At 40.0% G+C, this 20,111-nt stretch overlaps 3 protein-coding genes across 3 annotated transcripts; all 3 read left to right on the top strand.

The window, feature by feature from the left end:
- Positions 1-2,566: 2,566 nt before the first annotated feature.
- Positions 2,567-3,415, top strand: LOC134641591 (lysophosphatidic acid receptor 6-like). Its single transcript, XM_063494068.1, has one exon. It carries the CDS (start codon positions 2,567-2,569, stop codon positions 3,413-3,415), a length of 849 nt encoding a protein of 282 aa, XP_063350138.1.
- A 1,903-nt stretch (positions 3,416-5,318) lies between these two features.
- Positions 5,319-6,167, top strand: LOC134641590 (lysophosphatidic acid receptor 6-like). Its single transcript, XM_063494066.1, has one exon. The coding sequence runs from the start codon at positions 5,319-5,321 to the stop codon at positions 6,165-6,167; it is 849 nt and encodes a 282-aa protein (XP_063350136.1).
- A 10,583-nt stretch (positions 6,168-16,750) lies between these two features.
- LOC134641589 (lysophosphatidic acid receptor 6-like) lies at positions 16,751-17,863 on the top strand. The gene has a single exon (XM_063494065.1). It carries the CDS (start codon positions 16,751-16,753, stop codon positions 17,597-17,599), a length of 849 nt encoding a protein of 282 aa, XP_063350135.1. The 3' UTR covers positions 17,600-17,863.
- The last annotated feature ends 2,248 nt before the right edge of the window (positions 17,864-20,111 follow it).

Below are 20,111 nucleotides of genomic sequence, written 5' to 3'. Positions count from 1 at the left end.
ATCCGGCGGACCACGCCTCAAGAGGCCTCACAGCAGAACAACTTGTAGCATCAAACTGGTTCAAAGGCCCAGACCTCCTTTGGCAGAAGGTCATACCCAGTGGTGAAATTAAGGTGGGAGAGTTATCAACCAGTGACCCGGAGGTTAAGAAGGTTCAAGTCCACAAGATACAAGTGGAGGAACAAAGGTCCCTGTTAGATCGCCTACACAAGTTTTCCGACTGGTCGAGAATGATTAATGCAGTTGCTAGACTCAAGCGGTATGTGAAAGGAGCAAAGGATCACAAGAGTAGATCACACGACGTCAGTAGCCTACAAGAGAGAAAGGAAGCAGAGTTAACAATCATAAATATGGTTCAAGAAACAGCCTTTGCTCAGCAAATAAAAACCTTGCAACACCATGATGTGATGCAGATGAAAGACAAGGTTAACAAGTTACACAAGTTATGTCCATTTGACCAAGGCATTCTTCGGGTAGGCGGACGCTTAACACATGCAGCTTTGCACCCCAATGTCAAGCATCCTGCGATCCTGCCAAGAGACAGTCACGTGTCGGCATTACTGAACAAACACTATCACGAGAAGACATACCATCAAGGATGAGGGATCACCATGAATGAACTTTGAGCTAACGATTCTGGATTCTTGGATGCAGCAAGATTTTGTCATCTTACATCTATAAATGTGTAAAATGCAGAAGGTTCAGAAGGCGCACAGAGCAGCAGAAGATGGCAGACCTCCCAGAGGATCGGATGGAGACCACACCGCCATTCACCTACTGTGGGATGGACTGCTTTGGTCCTTTTTATGTCAAAGAAGGCCACAAGGAGCTAAAGCGTTATGGCTTGCTAATCACTTGCATGTGCTCCAGAGCAGTGCATCTTGAAATGCTTGACGATCTCTCTACAGATTCCCTCATGAACTCCTTACGTGCATTCATAGCCATCAGATAAGATGCGATCAAGGCACGAATTTTGTCGGCACTAGAAATGAGTTTATTGGAGCATTTAAGGAAATGGATCAAGCCAAGCTAGGGAAACTGGACTGCGAGTTTCTCATGAACACCCCAGCATCTAGTCACATGGGTGGTGTCTGGGAAAGACAAATTCACACCATAAGAAGTGTTCTCATGTCCATTCTGGAAGAATCAGCCAAACAACTCGACAGCTCCTCTCTGAGGACATTCCTGTATGAAGTCATGGCAGTGATTAATAGCAGACCATTGACTACTGACCAACTATGTGATCCATCAAACCCAGAACCTTTAACACCGAATCACATACTAACCATGAAGTCCACAATCATCTCTCCACCTCCAGGAAGGTTTGTGAAAGAAGATCTTTATCTCCGTAAGAGGTGGCGTCATGTTCAACTACTTGCCAACACTTTCTGGACAAGGTGGAAAAAGGAGTATTTGTTAAATCTTCAAGGCAGACAGAAGTGGACCAAAGAGCACAGAAATGCTAAGATCAATGATGTTGTCCTTCTGAAGGATGAGATAACTCCACGCAACCAGTGGAAGTTGGCAAGGATCATTGAAGTGTATCCTGGAAGGATGGAAGAGTGAGGAAGGTGAAATTGCTGCTGAGTGATCCAACCCTGGATAGAGCAGGAAAACGTACCTCCAAACCCGTGCACCTGGAAAGACCCATTCAGAAAACAGTCATTCTGATGGAAGCGGAAGAAGATTCTCCACCGCACTCTGCTTAAAAGATTCTTCATAATAGTTCATTCAAAAGCCGTTCATTAGTTCATAGGCGATACTTTATTCTTTAAAATCACAAGTTATTGGTGGGAGTGTAACAATCTTTTGCATTTGATGTTTGTCTGGATTTTGTTCTTTGCGCCCTCTGGTGGTGAATTGTGTAGGGTACAGCTTGGTCTCCTCCCAGTCTCCTTTTTTGCTAGCGCACATGGTGTCTGCATGCTGCAGCTCACAGTTAGCTCCACACATGGAGAAAATATCATTCAAAGAGTAGAAATAATTGAGAAAGAAGATGGAGGATAAGGCAATAAGGCCATAAAGGACTATTTAGCACCTCCTGGATGTCAGCTCACGAGGTTTGTGTGTTTTAAATGTTTTATTTTCTGTAATTAAGGACTTTTGATTGATTGGCACTAAGTACAAGAGCGCATTTTAATGTGATGTTTTGTTTATTGTTTGTCCGTGAGCAGTTCTCACGGGTTGCCAAGACCAGAATAAACCCTGTTCTATAACTACATCGTGCGTACGTCAATCCTTGAGGGTACTACACTAAACCACTGCAAAGGAAAGAATCAAGAATATAAAAATACACTCAAAATGCAGGTCAAAGACCCAGCCTCATGACAGACAGAGCTTATTAAAAATGTGCATTACAGGAATCATAATCAGACATCCTATCTTCAAAGCACAAATGTAGAGGCAGAGCTTATGAGATGAGATGAGCTTGAGTTTCCTGTAGTGGGACTAGTTACCGTCACAAACTAGTCACGCCTCAGTCACAAAGAAAAACCACACAAAGAGGAACCTTTACCACTCGGCTTCAGTGCTTTAAAAAGGACATTCAGACATTTCTTTTCTCATCATGAACACATCAAACAGCACCACAGAAGATGAACGGGTTTATGCTGGGATGTTTGGCTGCATTATGGTGATAGGTCTGCCACTCAACGCAGTCTCACTGTGGATTCTTCTTCGCCGCCACAGCCTCAAATCGCCCAACGCTGTCTTCATGGTGAACCTGGCACTCTCAGACCTGCTAGCCATCATCTCTTTGCCCATGAGGATCTACCATCATGCAACAGGCACCCTGCTGGGAATTATCGCATGCCTCTTCAGCGTAATACTCTTTTGCAACAACCTCCGCTCCAGCGCCTCCTTCATCACCTTCATAAGCGTGGACCGACTGCTGGCTGTGGTTTATCCTCTGAGGTCTCGCCATCTTCGGACCTCGTGCAATGCCTGGAAAGGAGCAGCACTCATCTGGGGGTTTTTCCTGGTGGTAAATATCCCAGAGGTCATAGAATTTTTAAAACACTTACAGAACCACACAGAACACATTTGTTTTGAATCTCATTATTATAAAAGTGTAACACGATCAGCAATTATTTACCGTCAGATTGTGTTGCTGGTCACAATGCTAGCAGTCAACATTGTGTGCACCGTGATGGTTTCCTGGACTCTACACAACCATCTCAGTGACTCTGCAAAGGTCAGAAACAAGGTGAACGTAATGCTGATTTTTGCCATCAACTTGGTTATATTCTGCACATGTTTTCTGCCCATGCCATTACATGCAGTTACAAAAAGCAATACCAGTATAACTCCACTGGCATGTCTGACTGTTTTGAGGTGCTGTCTGGATCCACTGATGTATTATATTTCTTTTGACTCCTTCTGGAAGAAAAAAGAGGACGTGGGAAGAGAACTATAGTTTAGTGACCGGCTAGAGTTGCTATCAGATGTCCTATGATACATGCATGTTTTTTCCATGAAGTAGCTCGTTTGTGTATGAGATTATTAGTTTAATTTATTAGATTAAATTACTTCAACCACATGCACTGTTTTCAGCAGTTAACCATCAATGTTCATCTCTTCAGTGACATTTGTGTCAAAGCCAGAAAGCAAAAGAGGAAAAGCCTTGGCTTGGCTTAGTGGTTTCATGTTTTATTTCCACTGCAACATGACAGCTTCAACCACAGGAAGACCGGTGGCTCATCTGCTTCACTAAACGGTGAAAAAAAAGGCAGCTGCAACACTTTGAGTTTGTGCAACTAAGGTGTTATTTTTGTGAAGTTCAGTCAATATCCCGATGAGTATCATTTAATACGTTTGTCAGATTTAACACTCTGACAGAGGAAGATGTATTCAGACGCACTGAAGTTCAGTGTACTTGCGTCATGAAGTATTCTTTTCTCCTAAAATAATCTCCTAAAATCCTTCAGTTGTCTTAAAAAGGTAAATTTTCTCAGTTTAAACATTTGGTATGTTTTCTATGGTTTTTTTTGTGAATTGTTTATGAGTTCAAGAGCTTTTCATTTGGGGCTGTTTTTCATCTGCCTGAAAACCACTTGCTTCCACAAAAGGTCTCTCTAACATGGTGGCTGCTTTGGTCCAATATTCCAGAAAAAGACTCCAAACGAGGCACATTCACTGTGTCCAGTCTAATCATTTAGCATCACGTTTAAGAAATTGTTTCCTGTTCTTCTGTTTAGTTTTAGCACAGGTTATCTACTGTAATAACATGTCTTTATCTGTTTATTCAAACTGATCATGTCTGTTCAAAACTTACAAACTTATTAAAGGTAACTGAAAACAAACCATCTTGCATCCATCATTGTAAATTCACATGAACCTAGGCCCTGTAATGTTTCATACTTTTTATTCATCTCATGTAAAATTATGCTTTCTTTTTTTTTTAGACAGGCCATATCTCATTTTTATGTGTACAGCTGAACAGTGACGAAAAATGTCTTATTTTAGTATAAGAGGGGGAAAATCCCTAAATTACACAATACTTAAAATAACAGAACTCTAAAAATTGAATTGACTTGTTATTTGTTTTATTTTCAATGTTCTTGAAAGTTAAAAAAAAAGTGAGGGAAGGAAATAAGGCAAGCTGATTGCAGATTAGTGAACTTCAGTTTGGAAACCGTTTATGTGTGAACTTTATCATGGTCCTGCCTGCATTGGAGTCACAGTGGTTACAATGGCCTAGATTAAAGACGCAACTCAAAAATAATACTGTCATTTACTCTATTTCTAAACCATCATGATCTGAGGCTGCAGATTGTGGGAGGCCAATCAGTGAGGACCAGAATGAAGACGACACAGGAGAAATTGGTAAAAGAAAACAAGACGTTTATTTTGTATTTTGGCTGACACAAAAAACAAGACAAACCTAAATGCAACAGGGAACATGAACTGGGAAAATACTGTATAGAAGTAAAGTTTATATTACAAAAACCCCCTCCCCCAAATAAATAAACTCAGAGACATTAAAAGAACTAAACTCAAGACTAAACCACTGCAAAGGAAAAAATCAAGAATCTAAAAATACACTCAAAATGCAGGTCAAAGACCCAGCCTCATGACAGACAGAGCTTATTAAAAATGTGCATTACAGGAATCATAATCAGACATCCTATCTTCAAAGCACAAATATAGAGGAAGCGCTTATGAGATGAGATGAGATGAGCTTGAGTTTCCTGTAGTGTGACTAGTTACAGTCACAAACTAGTCACGCCTCACTCACAAAGAAAAACCACACAAAGAGGAACCTTTGCTGCTCGGCTTCAGTTCTTTAAAAGAGACATTCAAACATTTCTTTTCTCATCATGAGCACATCAAACAGCACCACAGAAGATGAACGGGTTTATGCTGGGATCTTTGGCTGCATTATGGTGATAGGTCTGCCACTCAACGCAGTCTCACTGTGGATTCTTCTTCGCCGCCACAGCCTCAAATCGCCCAACGCTGTCTTCATGGTGAACCTGGCACTCTCAGACCTGCTAGCCATCATCTCTTTGCCCATGAGGATCTACCATCATGCAACAGGCACCCCGCTGGGAATTATCACATGCCTCTTAAGCCTAATACTCTTTCGCAACAACCTCCGCTCCAGCGCCTCCTTCATCACCTTCATAAGTGTGGACCGACTGCTGGCTGTGGTTTACCCTCTGAGGTCTCGCCATCTTCGGACCTCGTGCAATGCCTGGAAAGGAGCAGCACTCGTCTGGGGGTTTTTCCTGGTGGTAAATATCCCAGAGGCCATAGGATTTGTAAAACACATACAGAACCACACAGAACACATTTGTTTTCAATCTCATTATTATAAAAGTGTAACACGATCAGCAATTATTTACCTTCAGATTGTGTTGCTGGTCACAATGCTAGCAGTCAACATTGTGTGCACCGTGATGGTTTCCTGGACTCTACACAACCATCTCAGTGACTCTGCAAAGGTCAGAAACAAGGTGAATGTAATGCTGATTTTTGCCATCAACTTGGTTATATTCTGCACATGTTTTCTGCCCATGCCAATACATGTTCTTACAAAAAGCAAAACCAGTATAACTCCACTGGTATGTCTGACTGTTTTGAGCTGCTGTCTGGATCCACTGATGTATTATATTTCTTTTGACTCCTTCTGGAAGAAAAAAGAGGACGTGGGAAGAGAACTATAGTTTAGTGACCTGGTAAAGTTGCTATCAGATGTCCTATGATACATGCATGTTTTGGGTTTTTTTTACACAAAGTAGCCCGTTTGTGCATGAGATTATTAGTTTAATTTATTAGATTAAATTACTTCAACCACATGCACTGTTTTCAGCAGTTAACCATCAATGTTCATCTCTTCAGTGACATTTGTGTCAAAGCCAGAAAGTAAAAGAGCAAAAGCCTTGGCTTGGCTTAGTGGTTTCATGTTTTATTTCCACTGCAACATGACAGCTTCAACCACAGAAAGACTGGTGGTTCATCTGTTTTACTAAAAACGGTGAAAAAAAGGCAGCTGCAACACTTTGAGTTTATGCAACTAAGGTGTTATTTTTGTCAAGTTTAGTCAATATCCCGATCAGTATCATTTAATAAGTTTGTCAGATTTAACACTCTGACATGAGAAGATGTATTCAGACGCACTGAAGTTTTTTTCTTAAAGCCTTCTCCTGAAGGATTTCTCATGCAGTTGAGAAAAAGAGTGTAGAGAAAAAAAATCACATAATTCATTGAATCTACTTTACATTTTTTCACTCGACAGCTGAGAAAGCAGCTTGTCTAAATCAGTTAGAGACTTTTTTAAAAAAAAACTTTCGGAAGTCACCGCTTGTTGAACTAAATACTGTCAGGACATGAAACAAACCACCTTTTAACAAACAGATAAGAAAAACAGAAGAAAAATTGTGTTTTTTAGTCTTTTTAGTCAGACTAGCTGCTTTGTTTTTGTGATAAGTTGTCTCCTTGTACATTTTTCAGTTGCATGAAAGAGAGGTCAGTAATGTGGTATAAAAAGAGCATCTTAGAAAGGAAGCGTTTCATCAGTCTGTAAATCTCCAAATTGTGAAAAAAAATCAGAATGACATCCCTCAATGTAAAATTGTAAAGGCTTGAATATCTCATAATCTACAATACATAACGTCATCAATGCATTATGAGAATGTGGAGGAATCTCTGTGCGCAAGGGACAAAGCCCAAAATCAATATTGGAGTATTGTGATTTTCAGGCCTTAATACAGCACTGCATTACAAAAAAGTATGCCTGTGTCACAGAAATCACCGCATGGGAACACTTGCAGAAATTGCTGTATGTGAATCATAATCATAATTTACTGTGCCAACGACAAATCCAAGTTAAAGAAAAAGAAGAACATGGTCCAGGAACACCATCTTCTCTGGGCAAAATGCATTTTAAATGCACAAATTGAAAAACCTTTCTATGGTCAGATCAATTCTCTGAACTAAAGAAGAGATGGGCCTTCAAAAGGTTACACTTCTGATGGTATGGGTGTGCATTACTGACCATGGAATTGGCAACTTGCGCATCTGGAAAGGCACCATCAATGCTGAAAGTTATATACAGATTTTAGAGCAACATATGCTCCCATATTGATGACATTTTTTCAGGGCATGTGTTGCGTAAGACAGTGATAAACAGCATACTGGCTCTATTACAGCAGTGTGGCTTCATAGTAGAAGAGTCTTTTTTTAGATCAGTTGCTGCCATCAAATTCAAAATGAGCTAATATTTGTCTTAAAATGGTAAATTTTCTCAGTTTAAACATTTGGTATGTTTTCTATGTTCTTTTGTGAATTGTTTATGAGTTTATGAGCTTTTCATTTTGTAAAAGTATTATCGTGATTATTATTATGATTAATATCATGATTATGGAGGGAGGGGCTCCCAACCTCTATAGAATTTGGGTTGTATTTCATCTGCCTGAAACACACTGGCTTCCACAAAAAGCCTCTCTAACCTTATGGCTGCTTTAGTCCAATATACAATAATGTTTAATTCTGCTTGATATTAGGGTTGCTAAGGCTTCAGTTGAAACTTCTGTCAATACAAGTGATTGCTCAAAATAAATTTTAGTTGCAGCCCTGTGACAGACCTGTCCAAGGTATACCCTGCCTCTCACCCTATGGTAGCTAGAATAGGCTCCAGCACCGCTTCAACCCTGAATTTGATAAATAGAAGTGGATGGATGGAGATTTTAGTCGCCACTATATCAGCCCACCTTATGACACATCATTTAGAGAGGGAGCTGCTGCTGCTTTGCTCTGTCTGGCTCTTTCTAAAATTAAGCTCATGTGTTTCATTGTGGTAATTTGTGCTGTCTAATTTTGATAGATATAGTGTCACATATAAAACTCTCCCACTGCCTGTTACAACTGCTGACAGCTAAATCAATCTTAGCATGTTAGTTATGCTGTGCTCGCCTTTCTTTTGAAAGAACTTTGTGAAGAATTAATTTCCCTTACTTGCTGCTTTTCTCCCTCATCTTTTGTTTTGATTCTTTGATTTTGCTTTGATTTGTTTTATCCATGTGCAGTGAAATTGATTTCATTTAGTTAGGTTAAATCTCCAGTAGATGAGTTTCTATTAGTATAGTTGTACAAATGTTAGCTTGTGTATGTCACAGTAATGTTGGGTTAATATATGTCGAAGTGTATAAAGATTTTAAATAAAACAAATATTTGTTGTTTACACAGATGCTTTTTTGTTTTGTTTGTTTTCTTTTGTGTAACAGCAAAATGTACATTACTTAACTGTCCTGTAGCTGATGTGGTGTTTCCTGGAGGAAAAGATTATAAAAGGATGAAGAATTCTTTTTCTACAGTTAAGGCTGAAGATTCATAACAACTTCCAGAAATACCAGTAAAGTTCACCACTGTTTGACTGGTGTTTGCTATAGATCGTACATTATGCAGTTTTCTGTGATGTCAGAGTTTATAAAAATGGTGGCATGGAACAATTTAGGTTTATATTTTAATTTTGTGCTGAATACATTTGCTGTTTAACTTGGTTAACATGTGACCATGCACAGAGTGGTTAGTAGAAGAAGGTTTAACTCAGCTGACAAAGCTGCAGATGAAGATGAAGATGCAGATACGTGGTACTGGACTGTGAGCACAGGGTTCCACTAAAGGATGTTGAAACTTGTGCCACCTTCACAAAGCCTTTTCCTGACAGTTTAATAACTAACATGCACAGGAATAGCCTGCTGGAGGTCATTCGGTGGGAGTCTGGCAGTGCTCGTCCTGCTCCTCCTAGTAGAAATGAGCAGACACTGATCTTGCCCTTTAGGGTGAGGCCTTTCTATGGCCCTGTCCAACTCTCCTTGTGCAACCTCCCATCTCCTGGTATCTCCTCCACATACTCAAGACTGAGCTCGGAGACACAGCAAACCTTCTTGCATGGATGTGCCATCCTGGAGGAGCTGGACTACCTGTGCAACCAGAATTGGCTGTAAGCATCTGGGCTACCAGCAGTGACAAGGACAGTAGCTAAAAACCAAACAAAAGAAAAATCAGTCAGGAGGGATAAGTAGAGAAATGGTCTGTGGACACCGCCTACAAACATTCCCTTTTGAGGGGAATGTCTTGTTGATGGCTCTAGAGTGCACCTTTTGCCACTTTTATTTATCATCACCTCCATTGATCTCTTGGTGGCGCTGTCACGTGGTGTTCGCTCGCTTTGTGGTAGAGTATCACTTCCTGTTCCTGCTCAAACACAGTGGTGTTTCTGAGTAGCTTTTCTGCTTAGCAATTTAATTAAAAACTTTTAGATACATTCCTTCTTCATAGTATAATCTTCACGTGCTTCATATGAATCACCCTTTCTGTGTACTCACTACCTAATTTATAGCCAAAGTATTCACTCACTGTCTCTGTACTGTTTCGCTAGCTTAGCTTAGCTCGTAGCCGACTCGTTAGCACCATGGCTACTTCACCTGTCCCTCCTGCACTTTCCTGCTCATTGTGTCGGATGTTTAGCTACTCATCGGCCTCCTTTAGCAGTAATGATACCTGTAACAAATGTAGCATATTTGCAGCTCTGGAGGCCAGGATTACTGAATTGGAGACTCTGCTTCGCACCCTTCATTCACCCGTAGCTAGCCAGGCCCCTGTAGCTGGTGCAGCCGAAGATAGCGTAGGCCCCACTAGCTGTTCCCCGGCAGACCCCAAGCAGCTGGGGAAAGAGGGCGGCTGGGTGACGGTGAGGAGGAAGCATAGTCTTAAACAGAAGCCCCAGGTACACCACCAACCTGTTCATGTGTCTAACCGTTTTTCCCCACTCGGCGACACACCCTCCGGGGGTCAAACTCTGGTAATTGGCGATTCTGTTCTCAGACACGTGAAGCTAGAGACACGGGCAACCATAGTCAATTGTCTTCCAGGGGCCAGAGCAGGCGACATTGAAGGAAATTTAAAACTGCTGGCTAAGGGTAAACGTAAATTCAGTAATATCATAATTCACGTCGGCAGTAATGACACCCGGTTACGCCAATCGGAGGTCACTAAAATCAATATTGAATCGGTGTGCAACTTTGCCAAAACAATGTCGGACTCTGTAGTTTTCTCTGGTCCCCTCCCCAATCAGACCAGGAGTGACATGTTTAGCCGCATGTTCTCCTTAAATTGCTGGCTGTCTGAGTGGTGTCCCAGAAACGATGTGGGCTTCATAGATAATTGGCAAACCTTCTGGAGGAAACCTGGTCTTGTTAGGAGAGACGGCATCCATCCCACTTTGGATGGAGCAGCTCTCATTTCTAGAAATATGGACCAATTTATTAAACCCCCCAAAATATGACTATCCAGAGTTGGGACCAGGAAGCAGAGTTGCAGTCTTACACGCCTCTCTGCAGCTTCTCTCCTCCTGCTACCCCCCCAAAAAACCCATCTCCATTGAGACTGTGTCAGCTCCAAAACAGACAAAAAACAAACTAAAAACCAGCAATAAACAATTTAAACATAAACAATCACAAAGAAAGAACAATACAGTATCCACATCTGAACCAAAGAGTAAAACAGTGAAATGTGGATTATTAAATATTAGGTCTCTCTCCTCCAAGTCTCTGTTAGTACATGACTTAATAATTGATCAACAAATCGATTTACTCTGCCTTACAGAAACCTGGTTGCAGCCGGATGATTATGTTAGTTTAAATGAATCAACACCCCCGAGTCATTCTAACTACCAGAAACCTCGAAGCACAGGCCGAGGGGGCGGTGTGGCAGCAATTTTTCACACCAGCCTATTAATTAACGAAAGACCAAGACAGACTTTTAATTCATTTGAAAGCCTGATGCTTAGCCTTGTCCACCCCAGCTGTAAAACTCAGAAACCAGTCTTACTTGTTATCATCTATTGTCCACCTGGGCCTTACACAGAGTTTCTCTCTGATTTCTCAGACTTTTTATCTGATTTAGTGCTCAGCTCAGATAAAATAATTATTGTGGGTGATTTTAACATCCATGTAGATGCTAAAAATGACAGCCTCAACATGGCATTTAATCTGTTATTAGACTCAATTGGTTTCTCTCAAAATGTAAAAGAACCGACCCACCACTTTAATCACACTCTAGATCTTGTTTTAACATATGGTATAGAAACTGAACATTTAACAGTGTTTCCTGAAAACCCTCTCCTGTCTGATCATTTCCTGATAACATTTACATTTACAATAATTGATTACACAGCAGTGGAGAGTAGACTTTATCACAGTAGATGTCTTTCTGAAAGTGCTGTAACTAAGTTTAAGAATATAATCCACCCACTGTTATCATCTTCAATGACCTGTACCAACATAGAGCAGAGCAGCTATCTGAACGCTACTCCAACAGAGGTCGATTATCTTGTTAATAATTTTACCTCCTCACTACGTACGACTCTGGATACTGTAGCTCCTGTGAAAACTAAGGCCTCAAATCAGAAGTACCTGACTCCGTGGTATAATTCTCAAACACGTAGCCTAAAGCAGATAACTCGTAAGCTGGAGAGGAAATGGCGTGTCACAAATTTAGAGGATCATCATTTAGCCTGGAGAAATAGTTTGCTGCTTTATAAGAAAGCCCTCCGCAAAGCCAGAACATCTTACTATTCGTCACTGATTGAAGAAAATAAGAACAACCCCAGGTTTCTCTTCAGCACTGTAGCCAGGCTGACAAAAAGTCAGAGCACTGTTGAGCCAACAATCCCTTTAACGTTAACTAGTAATGACTTCATGAACTTCTTCACAAATAAAATTTTTATCATTAGAGAAAAAATTACCAATAATCATCCCACAGATGTAATATCGTCTACAGCTACTTTTAGTACCATCAATGTTAAGTTAGACTCTTTTTCTCCAATTGATCTTTCTGAGTTAACTTCAATAATTACTTCCTCCAAACCATCAACGTGTCTTTTAGACCCCATTCCTACAAAACTGCTCAAAGAAGTCCTGCCATTAATTAATTCTTCAATCTTAAATATGATCAACCTATCTCTAATAATCGGCTATGTACCACAGGCCTTCAAGCTGGCTGTAGTTAAACCTTTACTCAAAAAGCCATCTCTAGACCCAGCTGTCTTAGCTAATTATAGGCCAATCTCCAATCTTCCTTTCATATCAAAAATCCTTGAAAGAGTAGTTGTCAAACAGCTAACAGATCATCTGCAGAGGAATGGCTTATTTGAAGAGTTTCAGTCAGGTTTCAGAGCTCTTCACAGCACAGAAACAGCTTTAGTGAAGGTTACAAATGATCTTCTTATGGCCTCTGACAGTGGACTCATCTCTGTGCTTGTCCTGCTAGACTTTAGTGCAGCGTTTGATACTGTCGACCATAATATCCTATTAGCGCGATTAGAACATGCTGTAGGTATTACAGGTACTGCACTAGTGCTGGGCGATATGGAAAAAATATTTATCACGATATGAATTATTTTATATTATGATAACGATATATATCACGATATACCACCTGACCTGTGGTCATCTGGAAAGTATGCAGTCTTTAAACAGCGAGTGGAGAGGGTGCAGTCTTTGTTTTGAGTTACCGTAAAGTATGTCGCAAATCCGGGTGCACGTAAAGCAGCACCATGTTGCAAAACCACAAGACGGAGTTTCTTTGCGAAAAATATCATTTTTTTTATACTTTATTTTCTCTTGCATAAAGTTAAGAGTATGTATAGTGAGAAGACAACACTAATATATTTGCACAGGCTATTTAACCCTTTAAGACCTACCATAGAACCAAGTCCGCCAGAGCTTATCTTTGCATTTATTTATTTTGAGTGTCTTCATAGTTTTCTTTTTGAGATACACAAATTTTTATATACTACAGGAAAAATGAAAATAAATAAATGCAAATTTGCAAAAACAGCATGTGCATCAAAATTAAGTATTTCCAACAGTGTAATTTGACTTCTAAGCATCCCAGAAACGATACAGAAAAGCATAAAGTCAAACATGACTTTTAAAAACACCAACACCATAGACTTTGAAGCTTAAAAAACTACATTTTCCGCGAAAATCACGTCACTTCCGGTTTCGGACAGGTAATGGCGGACATGCGATAGTTCGCGCTGACTTATATTCCAACTAGGAAGTGTTATGAACAGCTGATCGGATCGGCAAAGCCTGTTTCTGGAATATTATGTTTTTGTTGCTGCAAGTCTGGAATATTATGTTTTTGTTGCTGGAAGTGCTTTTTATGCAATTTTTGCAAAGCTATATGTGGAAGGAAACCGTGACCGAGGACAAGCTAATGGAATAAGATGTAAGTACAACTCCTACGGTTTCATATGCAAAAAAAAACCAAAACATTATTGCGCTACCTTACGTGGATACAGTTCTACAGGGATTTAAAAATAGTTAGGGAAAACGGAGTGTGCCTGCTCCGAAAAGGGTTAATGATATATTTTATGTAATAATTTGTAAAATTCGGGTTAGAAACGATAGAAACGATAGAAGACAAATGACACGATAGACACTTTTCTATCGTCCACACGATATATATCGTCATATCGCCCAGCACTATACTGCACTGCAGTGGTTTGTATCATATCTATCTAATAGACTCCAATTTGTACATGTAAATGGAGAGTCCTCTTCACCCACTATGGTCAGTTATGGTGTTCCACAGGGTTCAGTGCTAGGACCAATTCTATTTACATTATACATGCTTCCCTTAGGCAGCATCATTAGAAGACATAGCATAAATTTTCACTGCTATGCAGATGACACGCAGCTCTATCTGTCCATGAAGCCAGGTAACACACACCAATTAGTTAAACTGCAGGAATGTCTTAAAGACATAAAGACCTGGATGGCCGCTAACTTTCTGCTTCTTAATTCAGATAAAACTGAGGTTATTGTACTCGGCCCTGAAAATCTTAGAAATATGGTATCTAACCAGATTCCTACTCTGGATGGCATTACCTTGGCCTCCAGTAATGCTGTGAGGAACCTTGGAGTCATTTTTGACCAGGACATGTCCTTCAAGGCACATATTAAACAAATATGTAAGACTGCTTTCTTCCATTTGCGCAACATCTCTAAAATTAGAAATATCCTGTCTCAGAGTGATACTGAAAAACTAGTTCATGCATTTATTACTTCCAGGCTGGACTACTGTAATTCACTATTATCAGGATGTCCTAAAAACTCACTGAAAAGTCTTCAGCTAATCCAAAATGCTGCAGCAAGAGTCCTGACAGGGACTAGAAAGAGAGAGCATATTTCTCCTGTTTTGGCTTCCCTTCATTGGCTTCCTGTTAAATCCAGAATTGAATTCAAAATCCTGCTCCTCACATACAAGGTCTTAAATAATCAGGCCCCATCTTATCTTAATGACCTTGTAGTACCATATCACCCTATTAGAGCACTTCGCTCTCGCTCTGCAGGCCTACTTGCTGTCCCTAGAGTATTTAAAAGTAGAATGGGAGGGAGAGCCTTCAGTTTTCAGGCCCCTCTTCTGTGGAACCAGCTTCCAGTTTGGATTCGGGAGACAGACACTATCTCTACTTTCAAGATTAGGCTTAAAACTTTCCTTTTTGCTAAAGCATATAGTTAGGGCTGGACCAGGTGACCCTGAATCCTCCCTTAGTTATGCTGCAATAGACGTAGGCTGCCGGGGATTCCCATGATGCATTGAGTTTTTCCTTTCCAGTCACCTTTCTCACTCACTATGTGTTAATAGACCTCTCTGCATTGAATCATATCTGTTATTAATCTCCATCTCTCTTCCACAGCATGTCTTTATCCTGTTTTCCTTCTCTCACCCCAACCGGTCGCGGCAGATGGCCGCCCCTCCCTGAGCCTGGTTCTGCCGGAGGTTTCTTCCTGTTAAAAGGGAGTTTTTCCTTCCCACTGTTGCCAAAGTGCTTGCTCATAGGGGGTCATAAGATTGTTGGGTTTTTCTCTGTATTTATTATTGTGCGATCTACTGTACAATATAAAGCGCCTTGAGGCGACTTTTGTTGTGATTTGGCGCTGTATAAATAAAATTGAATTGAATTGAATTGAATGTGATGATAGCGCACAAGCGCCACATATTTAAATGTTTTCCAGAAAAGACTCCAAACGAGGCACATTCACTGTGTCCAGTCTAATCATTTAGCATCACGTTTAGGAAATTGTTTCCTGTTCTTCTGTTTAGTTTTAGCACAGGTTATCTACTGTAATAACATTTCTTTATCTGTTTATTCAAACTGATCATGTCTGTTCAAAACTTACAAACTTATTAAAGGTAACTGAAAACAAACCATCTTGCATCCATCATTGTAAATTCACATGAGCCTAGGCCCTGTAATGTTTCATACTTTTTATTCATCTCATGTAAAATTATGCTTTCTTTTTTTTTTTTTAGACAGATCATATCTCATTTTTATGTGTACAGCTGAACAGTGACGAAAAATGTCTTATTTTAGTATAAGAGGGGAAAAATCTCTAAATTACACAATACTTAAAATAACAAAACTCTAAAAATTGAATTGACTATTAATTTTTATTTGTTTTATTTTCATTGTTCTTGAAAGTTAGAAAAAGTGAGGGAAGGAAATAAGGCAAGCTGATTGCAGATTAGTGAACTTCAGTTTGGAAACGGTTTATGTGTGAACTTTATCATGGTCCTGCCTGCAGTGGAGTCACAGTGGTTACAATGGCCTAGATTAAAGACGCAACTCAAAAATAATACTGTCATTTACTCTATTTCTAAACCATCATGATCTGAGGCTGCAGATTGTGGGAGGCCAATCAGTGAGGACCAGAATGAAGACGACACAGGAGAAATTGGTAAAAGAAAACAAGACGTTTATTTTGTATTTTGGCTGACACAAAAAACAAGACAAACCTAAATGCAACAGGGAAAATGAACTGGGAAAATACTGTATAGAAGTAAAGTTTATATTACAAAACCCCCCTCCCCCAAATAAATAAACTCAGAGACATTAAAAGAACTAAACTCAAGACTAAACCATTGCAAAGGAAAGAATCAAGAATCTAAAAATACACTCAAAATGCAGGTCAAAGACCCAGCCTCATGACAGACAGAGCTTATTAAAAATGTGCATTACAGGAATCATAATCAGACATCCTATCTTCAAAGCACAAATATAGAGGAAGCGCTTATGAGATGAGATGAGATGAGCTTGAGTTTCCTGTAGTATGACTATTTACAGTCACAAACTAGTCACGCCTCACTCACAAAGAAAAACCACACAAAGAGGAACCTTTGCTGCTCGGCTTCAGTTCTTTAAAAAAGACATTCAAACATTTCTTTTCTCATCATGAGCACATCAAACAGCACCACAGAAGATGAACGGGTTTATGCTGGGATCTTTGGCTGCATTATGGTGATAGGTCTGCCACTCAACGCAGTCTCACTGTGGATTCTTCTTCGCCGCCACAGCTTCAAATCACCCAACGCTGTCTTCATGGTGAACCTGGCACTCTCAGACCTAATAGCCATCATCTCTTTGCCCATGAGGATCTACCATCATGCAACAGGCACCCCGCTGGGAATTATCACATGCCTCTTCAGCGTAATAATCTTTCGCAACAACCTCCGCTCCAGCGCCTCCTTCATCACTTTCATAAGTGTGGACCGACTGCTGGCTGTGGTTTACCCTCTGAGGTCTCGCCATCTTCGGACCCCGTGCAATGCCTGGAAAGGAGCAGCACTCGTCTGGGGGTTTTTCCTGGTGGTAAATATCCCAGAGGCCATAGGATTTTTAAAACACGTACAGAACCACACAGAACACAATTGTTTTCAATCTCATTATTATAGAAGTGTAACACGATCAGCAATTATTTACCTTCAGATTGTGTTCCTGGTCACAACGCTAGCAGTCAACATTGTGTGCACCGTTATGGTTTCCTGGACTCTATACAACCATCTCAGTGTCTCTGCAAAGGTCAGAAACAAGGTGAACGTAATGCTGATTTTTGCCATCAACTTGGTTATATTCTGCACATGTTTTCTGCCCGTGCCAATACATGTTCTTACAAAAAGCAATACCAGTATAACTCCACTGGTATGTCTGACTGTTTTGAGCTGCTGTCTGGATCCACTGATGTATTATTTTTCTTTTGACTCCTTCTGGAAGAAAAAAGAGGACGTGGGAAGAAAACTATAGATTAGTGACCTGCTAAAGTTGCTATCAGATGTCCCATGATGCATGCCTGTTTTTTGTTTTTTTTTACAAAGTAGCCCGTTTGTGCACAATATTCTTAAGTAGGTCAACCACATGCACAGTTTTCAGCAGTTAACCATCAATGTTCATCTCTTCAGTAACATTTGTGTCAAGCCCAGAAAGTGAAAGAGTGAAAGAGGCTTGGCTTAGTGGTTTCATGTTTTATTTTCACTGTAATATGAAAGCTTCAACCACAGATCGGTGGCTGACTTACTAGAAACTGTGAAATAAAGTCAGCTGCAACACTTTTTTGTGTTTCCACAACTGTGTCCTTACTTGTCTTCAGTTTACATTCAGTCAATATCTTGATCAGTATCATGTAATAAGTTTATCATATTTAACACTCTGACATGAGAAGATGTCCCCTCCCCCCAGAAAAAATAGACACTTCCGGAAGTCACCGTGTGTGGAACTACATACTGTCAGAGACATGAAACAAACCACCTTTTCTCATACCATTGTTGTTTTGGCCTAATATTTAATCAAGAGGTAAAAGAGTAAAATCAATCTCCTCATTTCTCTTTTGGCAAATAGCGCATACATAAGAATAACTCTGACAGATGGGTGTGTGTATGCATGTAAAGTACCACATGAATTAATAATGTTGAGGATAGATTAACAATAATTAAGCATTCAACAGAAAAGCTGGTTTAAAATTGACTAATCACAATATTTTGTAAATATTTTTGAAAACATTACATACAGCACTGTTTAAGCCCATCTCTTCTGTATGTTTTAAGTCCTTTCATAAGACTCAGGCCTTTGTTTTATTTGTGAGTGCCTCACTAGTGGAGCCAACGGCTCAAGGCCTAATTAAGTCCCACCAGATGGAAGGGTGTTGGTGTAAGCCTACAACAGACTGTAAGACGACTGATTAGCTCATCTGCAGCTTTAAAATTATCCAAAAGTTATCACTGAAAATGCTATTAGACACTGAAGATTGGTTGAATTTCCTAGACTGGCCATTGCATTTTACTGTTGTTAATGTTCACTATTGTACATGCAAGTTGATTGTGCCAAGTTCAATATAGTCATCATTTGCCAAGACCTATTAACTTCTTTTCTTAGTGATCATAATTGACTACAACTGGTAGTTTCTACTTGCCAGGATATAAGGATTTGTTTGACAGCACTCACTGGACTGACCAATACTGACCCAATGTTCCCTCTAAGCTGCGCACGTGCGCAATTGCGCACTGCTGGCACGGTCTCTGCGCACAGAAAATCTGTGTTGCGCACAAAAAAAATCTAACCTGAATTGAAATTAAAATTAAAACTTTAACAATTGTGTTTTGCAGTGTTAGTCAGTAAGTGACTGGCTGCTCCCGTATGGGATTAGAACGATGCCACCTTATCTCATAGTCCAGCCAATGATGCGATTCACATTCGTATATACGCAGCCAATCAACGTCGTTGACAGGCTATGACAGCGTCCTTATGTGCCGACACCGGTGTTTTAGCTAGCAAAGCGGCGTGGCTGATGTGGAGTGAAGCCACGTTAATGACAACGTGAACAACCATTGGAGATGTGAGCAGGACAGACGGAACAATTGACGGAAAAAGTGTGGACTTTATACCAGTTTTTAAATTGTGTTGATCGGCCATGTAAAACCAGATTTATGATAAAAATATATACAATGTTTGGTTTTCTTCCTGAATACTATCGTTGTTTATATTTACTGCGGGAAGAAACGGTAAAAACGGTGTTTTATAAGGAAAACCAACTCCGCCTGTGAGCAAAAACAAAACCGACCCCCACCCTTTCCTATTCGTCCAAAAAAGTACCATGTCGACCAATCAAAAAATGATATGGCAATGTGGCATCTAGTTGTTAAGAAACGGGGGGAAGTTTTAGGAGTGACGGTGGTGTTTTGAGATGTGAGAGATTTGAGACGTTTAGCGCAAATCTTGTGTAGTTAGTGTGTAGTGTAGTCAATAGTTTTGTTCTGTGTGTCAGAACAATGAGGCGAGTGCTGAATGTTACAGGTGTTAAAGGAGTCATACATCTGTTGTCAGGCCTGCAGGTATCAGGCTGTTTTTCTCCTTTATCTCATAGTGGACAGAAATAATTTTTTGGAGTGGCACAAATAATTTGTGTGGCATCAGATTTGATGCAGAACAGCTGATTGTTCTGTAAATAGTTTGAAATGTTTATTTAAAAACACCTTGCCTGCATTAAAAAAAATAGCTGCAAAAAACTTTGTTGTTTGCCAAACTGAGTTACTTTTTTGAAGAAGTAACTATATAATTAATTGCCCAACATTGGTCATTATATACTGTATTTGGCAGACAGAGTTACAGGACTCTTTCCCAGACCACAGACTCATACTCATAATACAAGTCAGAGCTTTATAAAAAAAAAGTGTGTTTTCAAAATTGGAGTTCAAGTTATTTTTACTTCCAATAGTGTTAACATACTACACAGGTCATGAACAAGATTTTTTAAATTTTCATT

Source organism: Pelmatolapia mariae, linkage group LG14, assembly GCF_036321145.2.
Source record: "Pelmatolapia mariae isolate MD_Pm_ZW linkage group LG14, Pm_UMD_F_2, whole genome shotgun sequence".
NCBI classification, from domain to species: Eukaryota; Metazoa; Chordata; class Actinopteri; order Cichliformes; family Cichlidae; genus Pelmatolapia; species Pelmatolapia mariae.
This window is presented reverse-complemented; position numbering and strand designations above follow the sequence as displayed.

Bases quoted from the DNA above. Each gene is read 5' to 3' on its own strand.
- LOC134641590 (XM_063494066.1), top strand. From the start codon at position 5,319: ATGAGCACATCAAACAGCACCACAGAAGATGAACGGGTTTATGCTGGG.
- LOC134641589 (XM_063494065.1), top strand. From the start codon at position 16,751: ATGAGCACATCAAACAGCACCACAGAAGATGAACGGGTTTATGCTGGG.
- LOC134641591 (XM_063494068.1), top strand. From the start codon at position 2,567: ATGAACACATCAAACAGCACCACAGAAGATGAACGGGTTTATGCTGGG.